The sequence below is a fragment of the Prionailurus viverrinus genome, chromosome B1 (assembly GCF_022837055.1).
Source record: "Prionailurus viverrinus isolate Anna chromosome B1, UM_Priviv_1.0, whole genome shotgun sequence".
NCBI classification, from domain to species: domain Eukaryota; kingdom Metazoa; phylum Chordata; class Mammalia; order Carnivora; family Felidae; genus Prionailurus; species Prionailurus viverrinus.
In genome coordinates, this window is record NC_062564.1 from 161,856,714 (window position 1) to 161,880,507 (window position 23,794).

General features: G+C 38.8%; 2 protein-coding genes across 9 annotated transcripts in view; one reads left to right on the top strand and one right to left on the bottom strand.

Moving 5' to 3' along the window:
* Nucleotides 1-17,652, top strand: part of CLOCK (clock circadian regulator) — a 132,268-nt gene extending 114,616 nt beyond the window's left edge. For 5 of the 6 annotated variants that reach the window (XM_047854916.1, XM_047854915.1, XM_047854917.1 and 2 more), the window contains 4 exons: nucleotides 5-214; nucleotides 992-1,197; nucleotides 5,299-5,545; nucleotides 9,973-17,652. In XM_047854916.1, coding sequence (XP_047710872.1) covers nucleotides 5-214; nucleotides 992-1,197; nucleotides 5,299-5,545; nucleotides 9,973-10,152 — 843 coding nt within the window. In that variant the 3' untranslated portion in view covers nucleotides 10,153-17,652. The remainder of the gene's footprint in view (nucleotides 1-4; nucleotides 215-991; nucleotides 1,198-5,298; nucleotides 5,546-9,972) is intronic. The other variant, XM_047854919.1, reaches the window with a different exon arrangement.
* Nucleotides 11,592-23,794, bottom strand: part of TMEM165 (transmembrane protein 165) — a 35,796-nt gene continuing 23,593 nt past the window's right edge. The window contains exons 5-7 of one of the 3 annotated variants that reach the window (XR_007151421.1): nucleotides 20,412-20,517; nucleotides 17,839-18,031; nucleotides 11,592-11,666 (exon numbers count right to left, since the gene is read on the bottom strand). Coding sequence is in view for 2 of the 3 variants with exons in the window: in XM_047854922.1 (XP_047710878.1) it covers nucleotides 19,593-19,669; nucleotides 20,412-20,517 (183 nt within the window). In the remaining variant the exon portion in view is untranslated. Of the gene's footprint in view, nucleotides 11,667-17,838; nucleotides 18,032-18,839; nucleotides 19,761-20,411; nucleotides 20,518-23,794 lie in introns of those variants that run through there. The other 2 variants (XM_047854923.1, XM_047854922.1) reach the window with 2 other exon arrangements.

The window sequence follows — 23,794 nt, forward strand, 5'->3', positions numbered from 1 at the left end:
GAAGATGTTTTTACAGCAGTCAACCCCTGGTTTGAATTTTGGTTCTGTTCAACTTTCTTCTGGAAATTCATCTAACATCCAGCAACTTGCACCTATAAGTATGCAGGGCCAGGTCGTTCAAACCAACCAAATTCAGAGTGGAATGAATACTGGACACATTGGCACAACTCAGCATATGATACAACAGCAGACTTTACAAAGTACATCAAGTCAGGTAATGATATCAAGTATAGTGGGTTATGGAGTGCTCAGTGACTGAAATGTGTGCTATTGCTAAAACAAAAATGAAGCTCTATCTCGAATAATTCCATATTTTAACAGTAATAATTAGAAAGTTTAGTTTAGGAGCTCCTGGCTGGTTCAGCCAGTAAGACTGTATTGTCTCATGATATCAGGGTTGTGAGTTCAAGCCTCACCTGGGGCTTGGAGTCTACTTTAAAAATAAATAAATAAAATAATAGGAAGTTTTATTTTTGAGGGTGATCATTAAAATATTTGGTACAAAATTGTTAAATTGTTGATGTTAAATGCTTTCAGTATTTTGACATTTAAAAATTTTATAGTTGGGGCACAGTGATAGTTTAATCAATATTCTAAGAAATTTCATATAAATTCCAGGAAATTTGATGCAGGTAATTGTTATACATCTGTGACTATAAATCCCAAGACTTCAAATGAAATCTATAAAGATGTCTAATGTCAGTCACTCACTTTGGGCATTTAACAGAAATTGCTCATCTATATTTTATTTCATCCCTATTAAGATCATGCTCCTTTTCTAAAATCATACCTTGTATTCAAGCAAGGATTGAAGACTAATTCATTCTCAGTTACTATAAGTCTTTTTCCTTTGTATTAGATTTCTCCCAGAGTAACAAGTCCTGCCTCTTCTTTTCTTGCCAGCTGTTGTTAGAATGATGCTAATAGTGTATGTATATTTACTGAAAAAATGTTTTCATTTAATTTATCTGTAAAATCTTCTGTTTTCTAGCAGAGTCAACAAAATGTACTGAGTGGGCACAGTCAACAAACCTCGCTTCCTAGTCAGACACAGAGCACACTCACCACTCCGCTGTATAACACTATGGTGATCTCACAGCCGGCAGCCGGAAGCATGGTCCAGATTCCATCTAGCATGCCACAGAACAGTACCCAGAGCACTGCTGTAACTACATTCACTCAGGACAGACAGATCAGGTAGTTGTCATATTTCATGAGTTTTTCCAAAGTTGTAAAAATTGATTAGTTAAAAAACAGTAATTTGATTTGAAAAAACAGTTTGTAGCTAACTCCCACCAGAGTTCTTGAATTTGAAATAAAATTGCAGAATATGTTCATTGTTTAAGGACTTTGTAGTAAATGGACAACAACAAGTTTTGTTCTTGGTCCAGAAATGTTCTACCAAATATTATAGAATCCAGCATCTACGGCATACCATTATATGAGATTTGTGGCAGGGTTTGTATCACTCTGAAACTTTCATCATTGTAGTACAAATGTTGAGTTTTCAGCCAGTAACAGTGGTTAGGGTGGATACTAGCATAAGTTGATATATGTCATGGAATAAAATTAATTTACCTTTCTTGAGTTTTTTGAGTACTGTACTAGGTGCTCAAAATACACTATCTCATTTAACTCTTTTTTTTTATTTAAATGTGTACTAGGGTCATTTATTTCCCAGATAAGAAAAAAGTGAGTTTATAGTAATTTGGTCAAAGGCTTATAGGTAGCAAAGGGGGTGATGAGCAGTTTCTGAATTTTAGCTTTGGTGTCTGATTTCAAAAGTACACTAAACATTTGTGGGTCATTCTAGAAAAATAGGCATTCATGACTTATTTTAATGGGCAGTCCAAATAGCTGACTTAGAAACAAATATTTTGGGGGCACCTGGGTGGCTCAGTTGGGCATCCAACTCTTGATTTTGGCTCAGGTCATGATCCCAGGGTCTTGGGATTGAGCCCTGTGTCAGGCGCCACACTGAGCACGGATTAAGATTCTCCCTTTCCCCTCCCCCTCTCCCTAGCGCGCGCACTCTCGCTCGCTCTCCCAAAAGAAACAACAACAGAAAACAAGTATTTTGAAGAAATATCATTATTTCATATATTGGGAAGCTATGTTTTAATGACTATAGGATCTCTATAGTCTTAAAACTTCTATTTAAAATATTTTTTATTTTTTACTTATTTTACTGTAATACAAGTAGGCTGCTGCTTTTATAATTTCATTGTTGTATCACACTGTGTAATAGATTTTGTTAAAATCCAATAATTTCCAGAGAGTAAAGAAGCTACAGGATCACAGAGGCAGTGAGAGCGGGAGAACTTGCTTCTGTTTGGAACTTAGTTCCTCAAGTTAAGTCCAACTTTTAGGTCTGACATTCTGAAAGGAGATGTTATGAATGTGCTCCATTGAAATCTAGAGGGTTCGTTTTAAAGCCTGAGGAAAATTTCATTAGTCTAGAATGCTGATGTGCATTTTGGAGGATACAGTTTAGCAACTACTTGTAGAACCTCTTTTTTTTTTTGAGGGGAAAATATATATTTCAGCGAACATTTGAGTGCCTACTAAAGTGAGTATGGCTGGTACATTCCTCATCTCGAGAATGATCAGACTAGGAAGCCATAAAAAGTTAAATCAGTATTACTGTATGATAAATACTTCTGCTTAGGTCTTTAGAAAGAGGAAGTGAGCAGGTTTATAGATTGAGGCAAACAGGTGAAGAGAAGAGTGTGGTCAAGGCAAACTTCACAGAGGAGGTACTTGGCGTGAGTCTTAAAGAGCTTGGCTGTGGGTGTACATGTGATAGGGAGTCTCAGGAGGGTGTTCTCAGCTCAGGGAACAATATATACAAAGCCACAGAAGTGATAGTTAAGCATAAGTAGATTGAAGAATGTCTTTTGGTGCCAGAGATGGATGAAGTATTCTCATCACATTTTATCAGTGAGCAGTTTGGGCAATTCAGATTTTAATTTCTTTTAAGATTTACAGAGAATTGAGGATTTAATACTTCTGTGCCTAAAACACTTTCCAAATGTTACTTTTGCTTTGGCATCATTCTTCATATGTAAATATTTTGTTCTTTTATACGTATTTTTTGCATTGAATAATACATTTGGTCCTGAAGTATACATAAAATAGAGTGTTTTATTTTAAAGATATGGTATGGATTCAAAAATAGATTCTGGATGTTGTATGTAAGTGATTAATCACTGAATTTTACTCCTGAAACCAATTACTGCACTTCATGTTAACTAAAATTGAAATAAATTTAAAAGAAAAGGAAACAAAAACAAAAAAATAGGTTTTGTCTTGTGGAGACCACATAAATAATAAAGTGCATTTGTACTAAGTTGGACACCGTTATGTACTTTCCTCAGTTTGTAAGTGCAGTTATGCTCCTTTCCCAGGAGAGGCTTAGCTCAGTTTTCTTGCTGTAGTGACCAATGTGAGCAGCTAACTTCATTTCACAGAAGAGGCAAATAGAAATAATGTTCTTCCCTGAACAGGCACCAGGGTTTTTATTATTATTATTTTTAAAATAGAAGAAGGAAGGTGGGAAGGGAGTGAATGTTAGTGACTTCTAATATGGTAAGTACTATACTGCATTGATAAATGTATAAATTGATGGTACTTTTATTCACTGTTGGAATGTCATTTAATTTTCATTTATGTTTATAAGATACAATCTGCAGTGTAAATGTCTTCTGTAAACTAGGGAGATTTTTAGAAATCCCTTATGATAGCTTAGCTGTAAGTTTATCCATGGTTAGCAAAATAATGTGCATTTTGGAGGATACATGTATCGGACTCGCAAGTACCTAGTAATTTTATAAAAAGAAAAAAGGTATTTTTTAAACAGGTTTAAAACTTTTCTCATTGTGGTAAAATAATACATAAATATACATGTTAACTGTTTCAGCAGTTCATTGGGTACATGCATACTGTTGTGAACATCACTACCATCAGTCTCCAGAACTTTTTTCTTCCTCCCAAACTGAAACTCTGTACCCATTGAACAATAATTCCCCATTCCTTCTACCCTCTAGCTCCTAGAAGCCACTCTTCTGCTTTCTAAGCACATAAGTCTATGAGTTTCACTACTCTAGATACCTCACACAAGTGGGGTCATACAGTGCATGTCTTTTGTGACTGGTTTATTTCACTTGACACAGTGTCCTCACGGTTTGTCTGTGTTGTGGTGTGTGGTAGAATTTTATTCCTTTTTCAGGCTAAGTAATATTCTGTTGTATGAATATACCACATTTTATTTGTTACCCATCGATGGATAGTTGGGTTGCATCCATCTTTTGGCTGTTTTGAATCATGCTGCTGTGAACAAATATTTGTGTACAAATATCTGAGATCCTGCTTTCAGTTCTTTCGAGCATATGCTCAGAAATGGAATTGCTGGATCATGTGGTGATTCTGTACTTAATTTTTTCAGCAATAGTCCATCTGTTTTCCATAGGAGCTGCACTATTTTACATTCCTCTCAGCAGTGTGTATCCCAGCTTCTCCATGTCTTCACCAACACTAGTTATTTTGTTTGTTTTATCATAGTCATCCTGGTGGAAGTGAAGTGATTCACATTTCCCTTATGATTAGTGACATTGAGCATCTTTTTATTTGCTTACTGACCGTTTATTTCTTCTTTACACAAACGTCTATTCAAGATACTTGCCCATTTTTTAATCAGATTGTTTGTTATAGGATTGCTTTATATATTCTAGTTATTACCCCTTATCAGATGATATGATTTGCAAATAATTTCTTCCACTCTGTGGGTTTCTCTTTCTCTGTGTTGATACTATAGTGTCCTTTGATGCACGGAAGTTTTTAATTTTAATATCCAGTTTATCTGTTTTTTTTCTTTTGTTGCCTGTGCTTTTGAGTGTCACATCTGAGAAATCATTGCCCAACCCAATGTCATGAAACTTTCCCCCTGTTTTCTTTCCTAAGAGTTTCATGCTTGTAGCCCTTATGTTTAGTGCTTTAATCCACTCTTGAGTTAATTTTTGTATGTGGGGTAAGGTAAAGGCCCAGCTTTATTCTTTTGCACATGGATATCCAGAAACTTTGTATTTGTTTTGTGATCATTTCATTTTGCTTATACATTTTTGTTTTACTGGTGCCCCAGAAGGAATCTTTAAAAACATGAAACCAAATTGGAACGTACAGCTTTTAAAAATCTAAACTGGCAATATCACTGGGTATTAAAGAAGTATTCAGCTCACTGCCTTTTATAATGAATACTTTATCTTTCTGACGTCCCTTCTTCTCTTTATTTCCTCTTAACAGATTTTCTCAAGGTCAGCAGCTTGTGACCAAATTAGTAACTGCTCCTGTAGCTTGTGGGGCGGTCATGGTACCCAGCACAATGCTCATGGGGCAGGTGGTGACTGCCTACCCTACGTTTGCTACCCAGCAGCAGCAGCCACAGGCACTGCCAGCCACACAGCAGCAGAACTCCCAGGAACAGCCGCTTGCTTCAGTTCAGCAACCTTCTCAGGCTCCGCTGACCCAACCACCACAGCAGTTTTTACAGGTAATTTTGCCCATGGGAGCTCTCCCAAGCCCGTTTACTTTCATATAATGAAATTAGACATTAAGAGAAGTTTTGTAAATCATCCGAAAAATCCATACAAGCTTATTGTACAAGTTAAATCTCTGGAAGGACAGAAAGCTTGTCCAGCTAGCTATCATTTCTTCCCTTGTCTGGTCTCTGGAAGACTTCTAGCACTGCTGTGGACATGGCCAGTTCTCTGAACTACTGGATAGAAATAAGGAGCTACTTGCTGCCCACCTACACATCAAGCCACTTTATATAGAGTTCTGTCCGGCTAGAGTTTCTAGAATTCACCAGACACCTTTCTTTCTTCCTTCTAAGCAGCCCATCAGATTCTATGCTCTACTCTACAGGGCAGGCATGTCAACAGGGATTTAAAAAAAAAAAAAAAAAGTTATAGGCATTATCTTGAATTATTATGTTGGATTAAATTTTACAATGATTTTTTGGTTATAAATTAATATCAGAGGAGAAATACTGTGGAGGGCTGTGTATGTCATAATTGAGAGCTTGGGCTCTAAAGTCAGGCTGCCCTGAGACTGAGTCACTGCTGTACCATATACTGTGTGACCTTTGGTAGGTTATTTACCAAAATTCATCTATAATATGGAGGTGCTAATAGTTGATATCTCATGGGTAAACAGTACATGTAAATCACTGAACATAGTTACAAGGCACATAACGAGCTGAAATTTATCAGCACTGTCTTGATTAATGTAGCAAACACTCAGATCAGCCAAAATGTAGACACATGTCTTCTCATGTATCTCAATAGATACCTGGATATATGCTTATCTAATGGATATGGAAGAAAGTTACGTAGGGTTAGCTGGGATTTCAGGATAAATTCCTGGACCTCAGTACTCTCAGTGGAGTGCACAGTAGCAGATTATGACATTTGGAAATCCAGCTTTTTCCCTTCTTGCCTAAGGGGAGCAATTCTGAATGTAGGCTAGCCTAGATTTGTGCTGGACACCATTCCATGTAGGCCAGCCACATACATATCATATCATCAGTTTTAGGGTTCCACAATATATGGTGTGATTAGAAGATTCAGTATTGTATACTCAGGCATAAACACATTATTAATTTATCACCCGTGTTACGGTGCACATAGAGTTCTTAACCTGGTGATATGGAAAGCTAAAACTTAAGGTTAGTTGCCTAAATGTCTCAGTCATACTGACAGTCCTGTAGATCTTAAAGCCCATACTGTAGCTGTTAATGACTAGGCTAGCTATTGTTATAAGTGAATTAATAACAAGAACTTATAACAAGTTATAAACTATTATCTAGAGGAAATAATATTCAATGAGAATTGAGCAAAACCTTAAAAAAGGAGAGAACTTGCCTTAAGGTCCCAGTCTTCTAAATCTGTCAGGGAACAAGAGTCCTTAAAAGAACAAGCATTCTCTGACCTCAGCCGTAGCAACTTCTTACTAGACATGTCTCTGGAGGCAAGGGAAATAAAAGCAAAAATGAACTATGGGGACCTCATCAAGATAAAACCTTCTGCACACTGAAAGAAACCATCAACAAAACTAAAAGGCAACCGACAAAATGGGAGAAGGTATTGCAAATGATGTGTCAGACAAAGGGTTAGTATCCAGAATCTATAAAGAACTTCTCAAACTCAACACCCCCCCACAAAAAAAAATAAGCCAGTGAAGAAATTAGCAGAAGACATGAATAGACACTTCTTCAAGATATCCATGTCACTAACAGACACATGAAAATCTGCTCAACATCACTCATCATCAGAGAAATACAAATCAAAACCATAATGAGATACCACCTCACACCTGTCAGAATGGCTAAAATTAACAAGTCAGGAAACAACAGATGTTTGCAGGAATGCGGAAAAAGGGGTTCCTTTTTTACTGCTGGTGGGAATGCAAACTGGTGCAACCACTCTGGAAAACAGTATGGGGGTTCCTCAAAAAACTAAAAATAGAACTTCCCTATGACCTAGCAGTTGTACTACCAGGCATTTTTTCAACGGATACAGAAATGCTGATTCGAAGGGGCATGTGCACCCCAATGTTTATAGCAGCACTATCAACAATAGCCAAATTATGAAAAAAGCCCAAATGTCCATCGACTGACAAATGGATAAAGAAGATGTGGTATATATATAACTTATATACAATGGAATATTGCTCAGCGATGAAAAAGAATGAGGTCTTGCCATTTGCAACAACAGGGTAGAACTAGAGTGTATTATGCTAAGTGAAATAAGTCAGAGAAAGACAAATACGATTTCACTCATCTGTGGAATTTAAGAAACCCACCAGATGAACATATGGGAAGGGAAGGAAAAATAGGATAAAAACAGAGAGGCAAACTATAAGAGACTCTTAAAGTACAGAAGACAAACTGAGGGTTGCTGGAGAGGAGGTAGGTTGGGGATGAGCATTAAGGAGGGCACTTGTTGGGATGAGCACTGGGTGTTATACGTAAGTTATGAATCACTGGGTTCTACTCCTGAAACCAATACTACACTGTATGTTAACTAATTTGAATTTAAATAAATACATTAAAAAAATAAAGTAAAAACACTTAAGACAAAAATACTAATTTGAAAGGATATGTGCACCCCTGTGTTTACTGCATTATCTGCAATATCCAAATTATGGAAGCAACCCAACTGTCCACCAATAGATGAATGAATAAAGAATATGTGTGTGTGTGTGCATGTGTACACACTTGAATATTATTCAGCCATGAAAAAAATGAAATCTTGTGATTTGCAATACCATAGATTTAGCTAGAGAGTATAATGCTAAGTGAAACAAGTCAGACTGAGAAACGCAAATACCATATGATTTCAGTTGTATGTGGAATTTAAGAAACAAATGAGCAAATGAATAAAGAAAGAGGCAAACCAAGAAATAGACTCTTAACTATAGAGAACCAACTGATGGTTACCAGAGAGAGGAGGTGGTTGGGGGGAGGAAATAGGTGATGGGGGTTAAGGAGTGTGCACTTGTGATGAATACCAGGTGTTGTATGGAAGTGTTGAATCACTATCGCTAACCTAGTATTACACTCTATGTTAACTATACTGGAATTAAAACAAATTAACCTGCCCCCCCAAAAAAATAAATAAAAAGCATTCTCTTATCCCTCCCTTCTGAAAAAAATATCCCAAAGACATGGGACCCCTAAAGAAATAAGGTAGACAATACCCTTTAGAAATGCACTTCTATGTAGATAGTAAATACACAATTTGGCTTTTCTGATTATATAACACCTGGTTCCAAATACGCCTCTGTTGTAATCCTGTAAGACTCACAAATATCCTGAGCTCTTTATGTTACAAAAACTTTTTCTAAATAACAGAAAAAGAGGTTTTTCTAGGTCCTTGGCAAAGTGTAGGGTTCAAGGACCTGTCCTTGTGTGTGTGTGTGTGTGTGTGTGTGTGTGTGTGTGTATGCGTGTGCACACACGTGTGTGCACAGGTGTCCTTTATATACATTTGCAAAAATCTCCCATCATATGTTTAGATTAGGAGCGCTGCATCAAGGTGTGTTGTCAATAAGTAAGACTGAGAAAATTCATTTAAAACTTCACTTTCTTTGGGCTAATTTCCTTTGTATAACCAGAAATAGAAATCAGGCGAAAGAAAGAGGCTCATGGAGTTGAGACTTGCCCAGGGTTACACAGCTAATAAATGGCAGAGCACAACTCAAATTGAAGGCTTCTGAGTTCAGATCCTGTGCCCTCGTGTGATTGGTTGGTTTGTTTTTACACCACACTGCTACATATAAGACTTAAGTGTCTAATTTTGCCTTCGTTTTTCTGGTACTTTTAAATAACACTAATGTTAATATTTAATCTTAATAAAAACCCAGTATGGAGGCACTGCGATTATCTTAATTTTGTAAATGAAGAAACCGAGTCCCAGAGAAGTAAATAGTTTGAACAAGTCACACAGTCTAGCAAGTGGGTTAGCCAGAGTTTGAACCCAGTGGCCCATGCTCTGGGCTACTGACGTGCCGCCATAACCAACTGAACAGACTGCAGAGGCACTGTCTCTTTGACCCCAGAGTATATGTGTTTCGTATGTTCCTGCCTGTTCTTACATTTTACTGTCTAAAATTGTGGTCTTTAGGATTTATAAAAGGAAAAAATATGTGTGGTTGGTCTCATGACATAGATTGCTTTCTCTACCATAAAATATCTAGCTCAGATTCCTTAAAGAAAGAAATTCTGTACTTTCAAAAGAAGGGAAAGCCTCATAAGCATTTTCCAAAATACTATTTTTAAATGAGAAAGTACAAATGATGTAGATTATGTGGAATTTAAGGATTCTGTCCCTATGTAGAGCAGAAAACTTGAGTAAATCTTGATGTAGACAGCATAACGAGGGTAAAGCAATGTTGCATAATTCATTTGTTTTCTAGACTTCAAGGTTGCTCCACGGGAATCCTTCGACTCAGCTTATCCTCTCTGCTGCATTTCCACTACAACAGAGCACTTTCCCTCAGTCACATCACCAGCAGCACCAGTCTCAGCAACAGCAGCAACTGAATCGGCACAGGACTGACAGTTTGACCGATCCTTCCAAGGTTCAACCACAGTAGCACACATCCCTCCTCTCTGATCTCAGGAGGAAGGGGTTGTCCCTAAGAGTTGCTCAGATGATCTGAAACTAGGAGGAGAAGGTCCAGCAGTTTCACAAGATGCAGTATTGAGTGTTCTAGTTTCTGGACTTAGTTAGCAGGGAAAGTGCTGCCTAGTGCTACAGATGTACATTAAATACCAGCCAGCAGGAGATGATCATGGGGCCATAGCCAATTCTGACAGTGTTTTACTCGCCCAGCTATTTTTCAAATGGAAAGATAGATTGCCAAATGTTAAGCTCAGCTATGAAACATGACCTCCGGTCAATCAGAAAGGCACTAACAATGTTAGTAACTTTTAGTGGTTCTGTGCCTGTTTTCAAGTGTTACAGAGGACACGCCACTGTCATGTCAGGGGTTTGCGTACAACGATGCCATGAAGACAGTCCGGTAGACCCAGTAGACCCCTTCACCATCCCCTCTCCCTTTTCAGATAACGATTGAATAGTAATTTCAGAATGTCGTGTGGTTCAAATGCTCTATGTACAGATACTGTAAAAAAATATTATGTATATGTCTGGATAAAAGGAGAGAAAGCAAAACATTTTGTAAGCTGCATGAAAGCATTATCTCCTCTTAGGTATGAGTATATTTCCTTAGATTCTGACGCCATGTGCAAACTAGTACATCCTCTGTTTCCCCTCTTGTTTACAACACGGTAGTGTTCTCACTTTTCCGGGGCACAAGGCTTTTTGTTCATACTTTGGCTGTGATGTCACAGTTTGTTCAGTGAGGTATGATGTGCTGCTGGGAATGGATATTTTTTTCCAGGTTAAATTATTGAGACAACAGGATTTTCAAGTTACTCAGAAATATCCTTTATTTCATTATTTTTCATTTATGTTTGAAAATAGGATTTGCACTGCTTTATTTTAGATGGTTGGAAGTTTTGGTCACATATTTTGATATATAGTTCATAGTTGGAAATAGTTGTGTAAACGGTTTTCAATAAGCCTGAAAGTAATTTCAAGAATGTTTCAGTTATAGGAGTAAAATTTGCACACAAAAGATTTTAGGCACTTTTTAACATTCTCACTGGTGGGAATTTTAACTTTTAGGATTTGTTGGAATCTTTTTATTATCCTTCACAATTTCAATGCTTCTTTTAGTCAGAAATGATTCAGGGTTATTTGAGGGGAAAAAAAAAAACCCATAGTGCCTTGATTTTGATTCAGGTGATAACTCACCATCTTGAATTCATTGTCTGGTTTCAGTAGCAGTTTTGAAACCTTAGTACATTTTTAACAGCATGTGGGTGTCAGTGCCATTATGATTCTCCTAAGTTTCCACGAAGACTGCTTTGAGTCTCTTGGACTGGAGGTACAAGTAACTTAGAAATAAATACAAGGTGACATCCTGACACTATCAGAGTCATTGATGTGATCACAAAATTGTTTCCTAAATCAGCATCTTCCTTTAAAGCTGAACAGTTAAGAATTACCTGTCAATGTTTTCTATATATGATCTTGATATTCCTACAAAGAAAAAAGAAGGGGTAAGAATTGGCTTTGCCTTTACTATAACACTAGAATATTGTAACTCACATGCTTTCTAAACGTGAACTAAGATTTCATTTGGCAATATTAGATTCTAAAGGTAATAAATTCCAACAGAAATTACATACATAAAAAGATCATCTTAGAGCTTTTATGGTACTAATAATTAAATTGACAACCACAGAGCAAAGGAAAATTAATGGAAATACCTTATTAAAATATCAAAAATTATTACTGAAGGGAGGATAGCAAGCTGTAGTTAACTCGAAATTGACCTTAAAAGGAAATGTGTAACAGAACTGAAAAAGGTTTTGAGCAATGAAAATATTGTACTATAGAATTGCTCGACAAAGGAGTCAGAGGAATTTCTAAGACCGTTCTTATGACTTTTCTGTCCTTCACTTTGCTATCATCCCAAAAGGATAGACTTTGTCTTTCTACAGACAACTCTACCTGGGCACACATCTATTAGAGAGTTCATATTGAAGAAGAAAATAACCAAAGAAAGTTGGTACCTAGCCTTCTACAAAAGAAGTGTCACTGGATACCAATCAATAATGAACATATCAAGAAGCTCCTCTTCTAGCTAAATGATCTGGATGAAGAGATTTCTGACTTCCTCATGAATGTCAAGAATAGCTGTCAGAATATGTATGTAACTTGAGCATAGGTACACATAGGTGAAATTGATGTAGAATATGGCAACAGTATTAGTTTTCTCCCCTTTCAGATTGCCTTTCTCAACCTTACCATGCCATTCCATATATCTGAGTTGTGCCTCATTTATTTATTGGCAATATTTAGTGGTATGGATAACAAAAGATATGAAGAACTATAATATTTATTAAGATTTATCCTCTAAATACCGTACTTAAAGGGAAAGATGGTGAACGGTGAGTACTGTGTACTTAGGTCTTCAAAGGCAAAGCAGAAGACAAGCCACAAGGTAAATCTGTAGACTGTTCACATTCTCCTCTACCAGTCCCTTCAAGTATTTTCCATCCTCATAGATATTTGGGAAGGAAAATTAGACAAAATGTTTTGTAATTCCTGTTGTTCCTCACAGCCCATTTTTGCCCTGCTTAGAATTGATTGAATTTAAAGGGACAGCTAGCTGCGTTCCCTTGGCTGTCAATATATAGTGTTGTCGAAGAGCTAGTAAGCGCCAACTGCCTCAGCTCCTCTGTGTCCCGTTCCGTCCCCCCACCCAGCCCCCGGTTTTTCTTGAACTTGGGTTGCAGAGCTGCCCCTGCCCCTCCCCCATAATTGAGACTTGAGCATTCTGATGAAGACTGGGCAGTTGCCTGATCTTCGTTCCTGTAGCCAAAGTTGTTCATTAAAATCCCAAATCTACGTAATGAAAAAATACCAAATACAGACACCTTTCAGCTACTTAAAAGTCACCATCTTCCCTCCGCTGTACTCTCACAGCGATTCATTTTTTCTTACAAAACATTTTATTCTGGGTGGCACTTTTTAAGTGACAAACTATTGAAGATCTGGAAAAACGTGAGCTGCTCTGCAGTCGCCCTGCTCTGCACTGTGGTGGCCCCCGGTGCCAGTGCTGTTAAACCCTTCAGGCGAGGCTGCGGGGGTCAGTCACGTTGCTGCTAAGAGTGGTGTCAGACCAGAACCCAGATGCTCAAAAGTACTCTGATTTTTGAGCTGGAATATATTGGAGGAAAAGCAAATAGGAATGGGGATGGCAATAGGTAAATACTACTGTTCAGTCTCCAAACTCTGTCCTAAGCTGAGGGGGTAATTCGAGTCCCATGCTCTGCTTTGTTACTTACATCTGGTTTAGGAATGTACTAGTAATAAAAGATGCCAGTGACTTTGAATAGGTGGTTACAGAATACTTAGTGCAGAAGAGTGAAAATGTTATTTGCATTCTTCAGAAGTGCTAAGAGTCTTTGGTCATTGCCTTAAAGCGGTCTGCTTGCAGTTAGTTAAGGGCACTGAAGCAGTGCAGCTCCACGCAGGGCATTGCAGTGAAGGGAGATGAACCTTTGTTCAAGAGGCCTTAGAAAGGGGCCCCTCGAAATAGTACTCTTTCTCCGGCTCCACAGTGGTGAAAATTATTTTCAACTGGATATTATTCAACTTGATTTCTAATGTTTCCACTACAGTGAGGTAAACCTTTTCCTTTTTTTAAAGTGGAATGCAAATAGCATTTTACTTTGGTATTGCTCGTTTCTCCTTTTTTTCTTTTTCTCTATTTCTTTGGTGATTGAGTTTGTTGATGATGGACATTTGTGGAAAACTCATTCAAGTCTGTAACCTTTCCAATATCTGTGATCCTATTCCTAGTCCCTTGGGAGTCAGTGTTGGAAGGTATAAACACTGGATATTACTATTGCTGAGTGAGTCTAGCCAGGAGTGAGCAGATTGGAATTTTCAAATGGTGGAAAAGGAACAGCACAAAGGCACTTGCCATTTTAATTAGCGATTGGAGAGAGAGACCCTTTTAAGTTTGTTTGGGTTGGGTGAGCATTCCTCTAAAAGGAGCTTCTGAAATAAATGCAAAGGAAAAGAGTCGACTATTTTTATAGCATATTTAATATATTTGTATATAACTATGAATATGGTAGGAACCCTCCACATGCCTCCACTTTTCTAATTTACTCCCCCTTTTGCCATAGCACTAGTATAGCCTCATCCGCATGGGTAATGTGCCTATTGTCAGCCTACCAAAAGATAGTGCTGCTGCTTTCTGAGACAGGTGAGACCACCCAACTCTCATGCCTGGGGATCCTTTCTGTAGGAATAGCACACACTTTGAAAACAACATAACCACAGTCTGAAAGCATCATTTTGAAATGTAACAAGCACTTTATTGCAACTATTCATTTTGATAAAGTTTATTATCTTAAGCATTACCATTTCTAAAGGATCCCCAAATCATCACTTAGGTGAAATTTTAAAATGATACATTTCTGAGAAATGTTTAGATCCAGTGAACCGTAGCAGGTTTCTGGGAGTGATTTCAAGGTAGCCAAATGAACTTTGACTTTGGTTCTGAATGTGGCGGAGTCAGGAGATTGTAGATGGCTAGTTCTGTTTCGACACTATTGTAAACCTGTCTTGCCTATCGTGTGGACACCAAAAGAGACCAATGAGCCTGTTTATTTTCAGAGGCCTAGGACAGTTGCATCAGTGTGAATAGATGTATAGAACTAACCTAAAAGTGACTGGTAGTAATATTTTAGAATATGATAATTTCAAGAATTCTTCTGGGTGTTTTAAATGTGCTCTGAAATGTTGGCATGTCATTTCAGCGTTTCCATTTGAATTGCTCTTATAATCTCTTTTGCACAAAAAGGACTGAGAAAAAGACAACTTCAGTTGAAGAAAAGTATAATTTGGTCTTATTTTAAATATGTCTCCTGTGGAAACACAGGGGATGAATTTTGTTGGTATAGTTAGTTATTAATTCAGGATACTTAAAACAGTATTGAACAGCTCACAAGAAATTCAGCAAATGTGGACATTTAAAAATTAAAACTTTGTTTCCATGTGACTGTTTTGCATATTTTCCCCCTTGTCATAATTTAACACTACATTCCTTGTTTTTCTTAAATAAAATAATACTTTGCAGGTTCTGCTTTGAGTATTTAACAATATTTTTGTAAGCTGCCTGGGTCTTCCTAGGGAAACGTTTAGTGAAGTAGGATATAGTTTATGAAGAGACTGTTGAAGTGGAATCCCATCACCACCACCAGCAAACACTGAGGTGCTGCATTCAGTGACAATCAAAATAGTGAGTATTTATGGAAGAATTTAGAACGTGATTTTAAAGAGGCAGTTGCTTTGAAAGCAGTTCTCTGGGTTTGTTGAATGAAAATGGCTAAATGTATTTATTTATATTTTTAAATATCTGTGTTGTTTTCTCATCAGAGTGATTTCACAGTGTCATGTATTTAATTTGTGGTTTGTTTTGTTCTGCTTCGTAATCTTCTACTTAAAAGAACTGGCTCCTCTATCTGGGGGCGCAGTCTCCAGCCCTCACCAGGACTGTCCCTGGGCCAATCCAAATCTGTTTTACTTCAGGACGGCAGTGGAGGGCCCAAAGCCGGATGCCCTGGCACTTCCCTCCTGTTCTCAACTCATTTAAGAAAAAATAAAGGTAACTCCTTCCAAATCTGCTTTGTATAGCTCCAACCTTTTTTCTAGTTTCACTTGCTGCCTTTTCTATTTTATGGGTACTTTTTATAGGATTACTTCCCCAATGCAGCCAAAGGCCAGTAGGACAGAACCAGTGGCACACATTGCCTCTGTTCTGCCCATTTGGGGAAATGTTAGTAAGAAGATCGGCATCTTCGAATGGCTGTCACTATCATATCCATAGTAAAACCCATTTCAAGTCCTTAAATACAGGTGGAACAACGTATGTGCACTGTACTCTCCTACAAAAACTGTTTGCTGTCTTTAGGGTACTGTTGCTTGGCTCTACAAAAACAAGGCCTTCATACACAGTACTAGCCACTCAAGTAGTGTTGGGACATTTGAAGCCTACAAGTTGGAGGATACTTCTTAGCTAGTATACATCGGAACAGAATTCTCCTTTCTAGGGCTCTCCGAGGAGCTCTTGAGTCCCACAGGCCTCCAGCGGCGTGTACCATCTAGCTTTTGGGACCCCTCAGAGAATGATAACCAAAGCATGTCAGCCACAAGTTGGATTTAATGATGTAGAACATGTTTAACTCTGAGGCTTAAAATGAAAATGTGTTTCAAATGTATGCTTTTATTTCTGAGGAAACAAACTGTGACATCGCTTAAAAAATGACATTCAAATGTTTTATGTGTGTTTTGAGTTATTCTGTACTGGTGCAAATTCACTGCTGGCAATGGTTGTGCCAGTACTAAAGAGTTAGTAGAGAAAGCTCTATTATCCTTAGATTGATGTATTATGTACCTAGACAATCATCAAGCAAAACAAAGTTGGCCAGGAAATGTCTTTTTTTTTCCCCCCATGTCAGCTAGAACAGCTGTAACTTTAGACCATTCTAGAATTATTTTGGAATCTGTTTTACTATGGCGTAAGTTGGGGAAGGGCCTCAGTATGGCACTTGCACATTTTACTCTATGTAGAGATGGAAGGCCAAAGATGAGTCACATTCAGTGCTGTGTTGAAACCAGTTAGTGCAAAAAAGTTTTATCTTTGTAAATTTTTAATTGTTAACATCGGTTAGTAGCTGTAAAAACATACACCAAATTCTTTCTAATGTTCTGTGTGGTTCTTGGTTGTGCTACTCTTGACATTGCTGTCCTTACTGCTTGGTTCTTGGTTTTAGATAAAAATTAGATGTAGCCCATTGTCTTAACTTCCAAAAAGGTAGAGCTATATGTACATGGCTAACTGATCTTAAGAATACGTACTTTTCCTGAAGCAAACATTGAATTGAAATCCAAACTGATTTACAAAAACGAGATGGACATCTTGTAGGTATTGTATTCTGCCCCAATCCTAAATTGTACCGAAGCACGAAGGGATAATGAATGGTTTCACTGGTGCTATCTTAGGTTCTCTGCTGATTTTCATGAGCTGTGTTTGGAAGTACAATATTACATAAAACGTGGATCATTTTGTTACCAACTTAATATTGCCATTTTAATTTGGTGTTACAATTGGTTGCACTTGTTTTTCAGCGCTGTCCTTTGAGAAGAGGTAACGTGTTTTATTAGCCTACCTCCACTCAGGCCTCTTGGTGTATGATCTTTTCTCCAGGTTATGATGTGCATAGTTTTCTAAAACTACATGTACTATTATTATATTGCTCTTTCCCGTAGACTTTTGTAATGTATTCCGAACCTAAAATCATAACAAAAGAGCCAAGCAGTAGCATCGGTTGGTTTTTTTTGTTTTGTTTTTCGTTTTTTTTTTTTTTTTTTTTGTAAATGTAAAACGAATTAGATCCAGACTTTGTTTCCTTACTCAATTTTAAAAATAAAAAATACCTCAGTGCTATGTTTTTCAGTATCACCTGCATTTCTCAAAAAATAACACCCGCTTTATGTGGCACATAACTTGTAAGAATCACATTATTTTGGATTTTAAAGGAAGACTATTAAATATTTTAAAATCAACACCAATGACATTTTCTTTTCTTTTTACTCAGCAATGGAGTCTAACCGCATTAGCGATTTTTACCTCGTAGCTTCGTGTCGGAACTGCCAAATTCTTGTAGTAATAGTACTGTCCTGGTACAAGGTGGTAGAGCCTCAGAAAGCTATGCTGTCTGTTACCCCCGCATTAAGCTAGTTCTTGGGCCAGGCTGCCTGCACTGCCAGTCGGGGTTGTGATGGCACCAGCTACTTTCTAACAGGGAATTCTCCCTTCTGGTCTTGGAAAAGAAAGAATGCAGTTACTTGCTTGCTCTGTTTGTAATAATCTAAAGCAGTATTAGGGGAGTGATGGTGTGGTCTAGGGATGTCAAGCTGAGATTTCTTTGAAGTGTTTTATCTTCCCAGGTGGACACTGTGTTTTTCTACCCTGTAATTACACTTCCGTTAAAACAGTCACTAAGATCTCTTCACGATAGTGGTTAGCGGTCTTTCCCACAGTGTCACTACAGAATGGTTGCTGCACTGACTTAACTGGATTTTTCCACAGTCTCTTGAAATGACAAATTACACATTGTGGACTTTTGTAATAGCTCAGTAAACCCGATCTGCTCTGGGTCTACCGTTCTACTTCACACAAGGAACACGTGGGAGTTTTCTGCGGAAGACATGCCCTTCAGGTTGAAAGAGGCTATTAAATAACAGTGCTAGTTAGTGCACATGGTAATAGAACATAGGAGGCTGGGAGAAGGCAGTTATGTTGTTTGGATAGAATCATTAACAGTCAAGTTAGAATACACTTTAAATGACAGTGATTACCAAAGTTACTATGATAAGATGAGGTAGCCTTATGTAATCGAGGATTATAGGCTCTAGAATTCAACAGTGTGGTTTGATGCACTGTTCTGCCTAGAACTTTTCATCCTTACGTTAGTACCTTCTACCTCACAGAGCTGTGTGAGGGTTATGGGGAGACAGTGCTTTAGAAGACGGTTGGCTCCTATTTTTTAATACCAACTTTAGAAACTGGTCTGTAAATATTAATACTACAAAGTTACAAGTCTACATAACACACAAGGGAAAACAAGCTCTGGTCATACCACTTTTATTTACATCGTATCTATGTTACATCGTTTATTCAATATAGAAAAAATACGAATACACTCAGTATTCTCTTTTAATTTAGTAACTCCACGTTGTCAAATATTGACTGTTTTTATATTGGGTTTCCTACCCAATTAAAAAGGTGGGGGGGGGGGGGGGGGAGAATGAACCTGGCAAACAATTCTTGCCATGTTATAACAGTAATATGTTCCTCTTTAAAAAAAAAAACAAAAGAAAACTGATTTTTAAAAGACTTGTGATTAAACTGCTTACTGGCTTAAGGAAATATTTTAAAAGATAAAAATCAATTCATTCCTCCCTCAAGAAAAATGTTAAGGCAGTTATCATCTTAAAAACAGCTCAGTGATCCAGGATAAAATGTATATTCCTCATAAAGGGGTCAGTACTAAAAGAAAATCAAGGGTAGACCCCATCGCACAATGGTTCTATGTATGCCCTCTCCCACAAATAACTAAAAGAAAGGTGACCATATCAACATAATTGTGCTGGAGAAAAGAAAAATCCACACTTAGATACCTGGTTTCTTTTAAAAATCCATGTTGCAAACAGAAGCAATGATTATTTCTTTTGGACATTATACTTTCTTTAAATGGGTCAAACTGGCAAATCACCACTACAAAATATGTCTTCTCCGTCACTTTTAGTTATAATGCACACTATGTACATAAAGACAAGAGTTACCTATCTTAAACTAAATACAAATTAAAAAACGGCTTGTTAAAAACCAGAATCGGGACTTATAAACAGTGCAGAAAATGCAAACGCCAAAAATACGATGCCTCCTATGATCGTCACTGTAAGAGAAGAGAAACAAAGTGAAATAAGGCAAAATTCCTCTAGGAGGGAGCTAAGGTGTTGCCCATTACTCTTCCAATCTGGTAAACCCTGAAAAGAAATTAGAAACATTCAGGCCCCATTAAGTGAAGCAAAGCATACGTAATATGCCTAACTGTACAATAAGAATGCATTGCTTCCCCAGTGTTGTCTCGAGAGATGACAGTGTTGAAATTGAGACAGTGCTGGTAAGCAGCAATACGACTGTAACTCATCTTAAAACCTAGTTATTAACGTTGAAAAAAAAAAAAAAAAAAAAAAAAAAAAAAAAAAAAAAAAAAAAAAAACCTAGTTATTAAAATGAATGTTCCACAATCTCTGACAAGCGAAGAGACTTCTGTATTCCATTTTTAGGCCCTAGCAGCTACACAGGAAATTCTCCTAGGTGGAATCCATAAACATGGTCTCCACCTATGAATCCCAATCTTCTAAGACACACCTTTAAGGCCAGAAAGTTTTATTTCCAACATGATGATTGTCTTACTTACGTTGACAAACAGCTACCAAAAATCCAGTAAGGCTTTCAGATGAACTCGTATTTTACTAGCATCTACATATGTGAAAAACAGTCCACGTTCGCAACAGCAGTAACCAAATGTACTCCAGAATGTTAAAACTAAGAACCAGCTCTTTTTCTAATCTCTTAGCAATTCTAAGAGTTATGTGATATTTTCTCCGTAATTTAAAGCACAAAAGACTTACCAGTTCTGACAGAGATTTTTTGGGCTATCATTCTTCCTCCAATGACTGCTAGTCCGGTGCATAAGCAGTGGCCCACTGTCCCACCCACTGCTACGCCATACGGGTCCTGGAAGCAAGCGTGACTAACATTAATTTAAAAGCAGTTGAAACTGTTACCTGAGAAAGATAACTATTAGCCACTGAAAATGGAGATGAATAACAAAGCCTAAACACGTCTAAAAACTCAGGTGTGTGAGGTACGAAAATTGTAATAGCTGCTTGAGGGAATATTTGCAATCATATCCAGGAATCGAGCTAAAAGACAAATTTCTAAGATCAAAATAATGCTAATTCAAGCAGGCAGCAGTTGTCACCATTCAGGCCATATTTAGCTCTTAAGTGACAAGTGCTGAGGGGACTCACCCCAGACCTCTCTTCCCTCAGGTAGTGTCTGCTATTAGGAGGAAACAAGGCAAGCCTTTACAGACCCGGCCTCCCTTTCTCTCCACTGGTGCTTCAACTCAGAGCCAGGAACACGGTATTCATTCCCTAAATCCTTGCTGCCAGAGCAAACTGGAGTCCCTCAGACTGGGAAGACCAGTGAAAATTTTCCAGAAAGAATACCTCTGAAGGACTAGCAGGAAAATTTGACTTGTGGAGGAGAGAACATCCTAGAAGGCAAAAGGCCAGCAATAAGAGACAACTGCAGAAAACGTTAACACACATTTCCAGAGAGAACCAATGAGTCACAAGAGAGGTATCCCATCAACCTAGGTGGAGGCCAGCTCATGAAGGACCCTATCGATAGGCTTACAGTTTAGACTTTAAGACACACTGGTTTTTAGCTGGCGAGTGACAGAACAGGAGGTATATGCTTTAAAAGTCTAGTGCAGAGAATGAGCTGGAAGGGAACAAGATTGAAGGCAAGGCGCTCAATTGCCTGGATTGGGGTGGGAGACTGGAAGCAGAGAAAAGCAGGTGGATTTGAGAATTAAGGAGGCAGAATTGATACACCCTAGTGATAGGTGTTACAGAAGAGAAAAATCAGGTATGACACCCATACTTCTCACCTATAATCCTCTAGATGAATTATGATAATACCAACATGACTCAAAAAGTTATTCAGAGCACATGGGTGACTCAGTCATTTAAGCGTCCAACTCTTGATTTCCGCTCAGGCCCTGATTCCCACGTCAGGCTCTGTGCTCACAGTGTGGAACCTGCTCAGGATTCTCTCTCCCTCTCTGGCCATCCCCTTCTCGTGCTCTCTCTCAAAATAAACATTAAAAAGGGGGGGCGGGGGAAGGAGTGAAGAAAGGGTTTATGGGTGCTGACAGGAGTTAAAAGTGGGAGAAGTTCAGGAGTCGGTTGGGTTCAATGGTGAAGCAGCTACGGGACTGAAGAGAACGGCCCTGAGAGGGAGAATGCAGACGAAGATGCCGAGGACGACATAACAGTAAGAAAAGCAACACTGAAGGGATGACGGAGGGAGAGGAGCCCAAAGAAGACTCTGGAGGGAGTCAGACAATTAGCCTCCCAAGAGGAGCACTGAGGGGCCTGTGGGTGGCTGCAGGGAACTCGAAGCCCCCATCAACCCTCCCGATGAGGTCAGAAACTAGGGTCCGGTGCGTTTAGAAACCAAGAAAGTAGAGCAACTCCTGTTTGCCATCAGAGCCCGGCCTTTTGAGACCGGGGGGAGGGACGGAGAGGCTGGCATCTGCAAGGGAAGCAGAATCCAGTAAGGTGTGAAACTGCAGATGAGAAAGACTCATACGTGCTAAAATGCTCACAGCAGGGCTGGGAGAAAGGCAAAGGTTTAAGCAACGGAGTGGAGACATGGGGCTGTGATCCGGAACCCAGCAGGGACAGGACTGCCACTGAGAGCGTGGAGGGAAGAGACGCAGACACCTCTGCGAACCACGTGTGGCAGAGCGGGGCCGCACTGCTCATTCTGTGTATTCAAACTTCTCAGCTGGCATCCGTGAAGATGCTGTCACTCTATCTCAAAGTGGTGCTTGAACAGTCACTGGATTGAATAAAATTTAAAAATTCCTTTAAAACAGAAGTTTTCGGTCTTTGTTACTTGCCAAATTCATTTGACCCTGGAACCTCATCCCCCGTTTTTTTTTTTTGTTTTTTTTTTTTGCTTAGTACCTAATTAAGGACACTAAATTCAGTTGGAAACAAAGAAATAGAGTTCAGACTAAAATGGACTGAACTGCATCTCAGCATAATTTATATAAAAAACTACCCAGAAAAGGTTAGGAATGTTAAGGGAAACAGACAAGCTGGCTTCTGCCCCTGAAGAGCTCGCAGTATCCCCACGGTGCTGGTGGCCGGTGGCACTGCACCGGGGACTCCACGTGCATCATCTTGTTTCATCCCCGGAATAATCCCACGAAGTAGGGAAATGCCCCATTTTCAGACAAGGAAATGGTGCGGGAACGCGGTCACACAGCTGAGTACTCACTCCACACTGCTAGACTGCAGCAGACCGAGGGAGCTGACACGGACAGCAGATCTGGACCTTTCACAGTCTGTGCCACACAGACGACAGGATGAAGAAAAACGTAGTGATTTCTGCCATCATGACAGCTCTCACTGGCAGGACCACCACCACTGTCCCCACCACCACAGAAAGAGGTGACTTTGTTTCAAGTCCCAATGCTGACAATCTGAAAGCCGCTAAAAAAGGCTAAGAATGAAGAAAACTATAGGGCACGGCCATTACAGTGACATTTTAAAAGGAAGTTTTAAAATACAGGACTCAAGTGAAAAAACCAAGTTCCTCTTTTTCTTTCAATACAACATTTTTGATGCTTCTCTGACCAAATAGCCCCATCCCAACCCTTGGTCCGGGCCTGCAACTTGTTTTATATTTTCTCTTCTTTTTTTCTTTTTAAATGTTTTATTTATTTATTTATTTATTTTCGGGGGGGGGGGGGGGGCGGAAAGAGAGAGAGGGACAGAGAAAGTCCCAAGCAGACTCCACACTGTCAGTGCAGAGCCCAACATGGGGCTTGATCCCACAAAGCCGGGAGATCATGACCTGAGCTGAAATCAAGAGTCGGAGGCTCAACTGACTGAGCCACTCAGGCGTCCCTCGTTCTGTATTTTAAACTGTGGCCTATGTTAAGGAACTTGCTCTTTTATGGTAGGCATCTCCTAGGAGTTAAGGACAAATTCAAATCACGCTTGTTATCTAAATCCTACCATCAGATAAAAACAATAATTTAACAGAGACACTCCCTCAGCTAAGATCACCAAGAGACTGAAAAGTCTCCACAGTACTGCATTCCACAACCATCTCCTCAGATCTTAACAGACCTGTGTGAACAATAAGACACCTCATGTAGGGGCGCCTGGGTGGCGCAGTCGGTTAAGCGTCCGACTTCAGCCAGGTC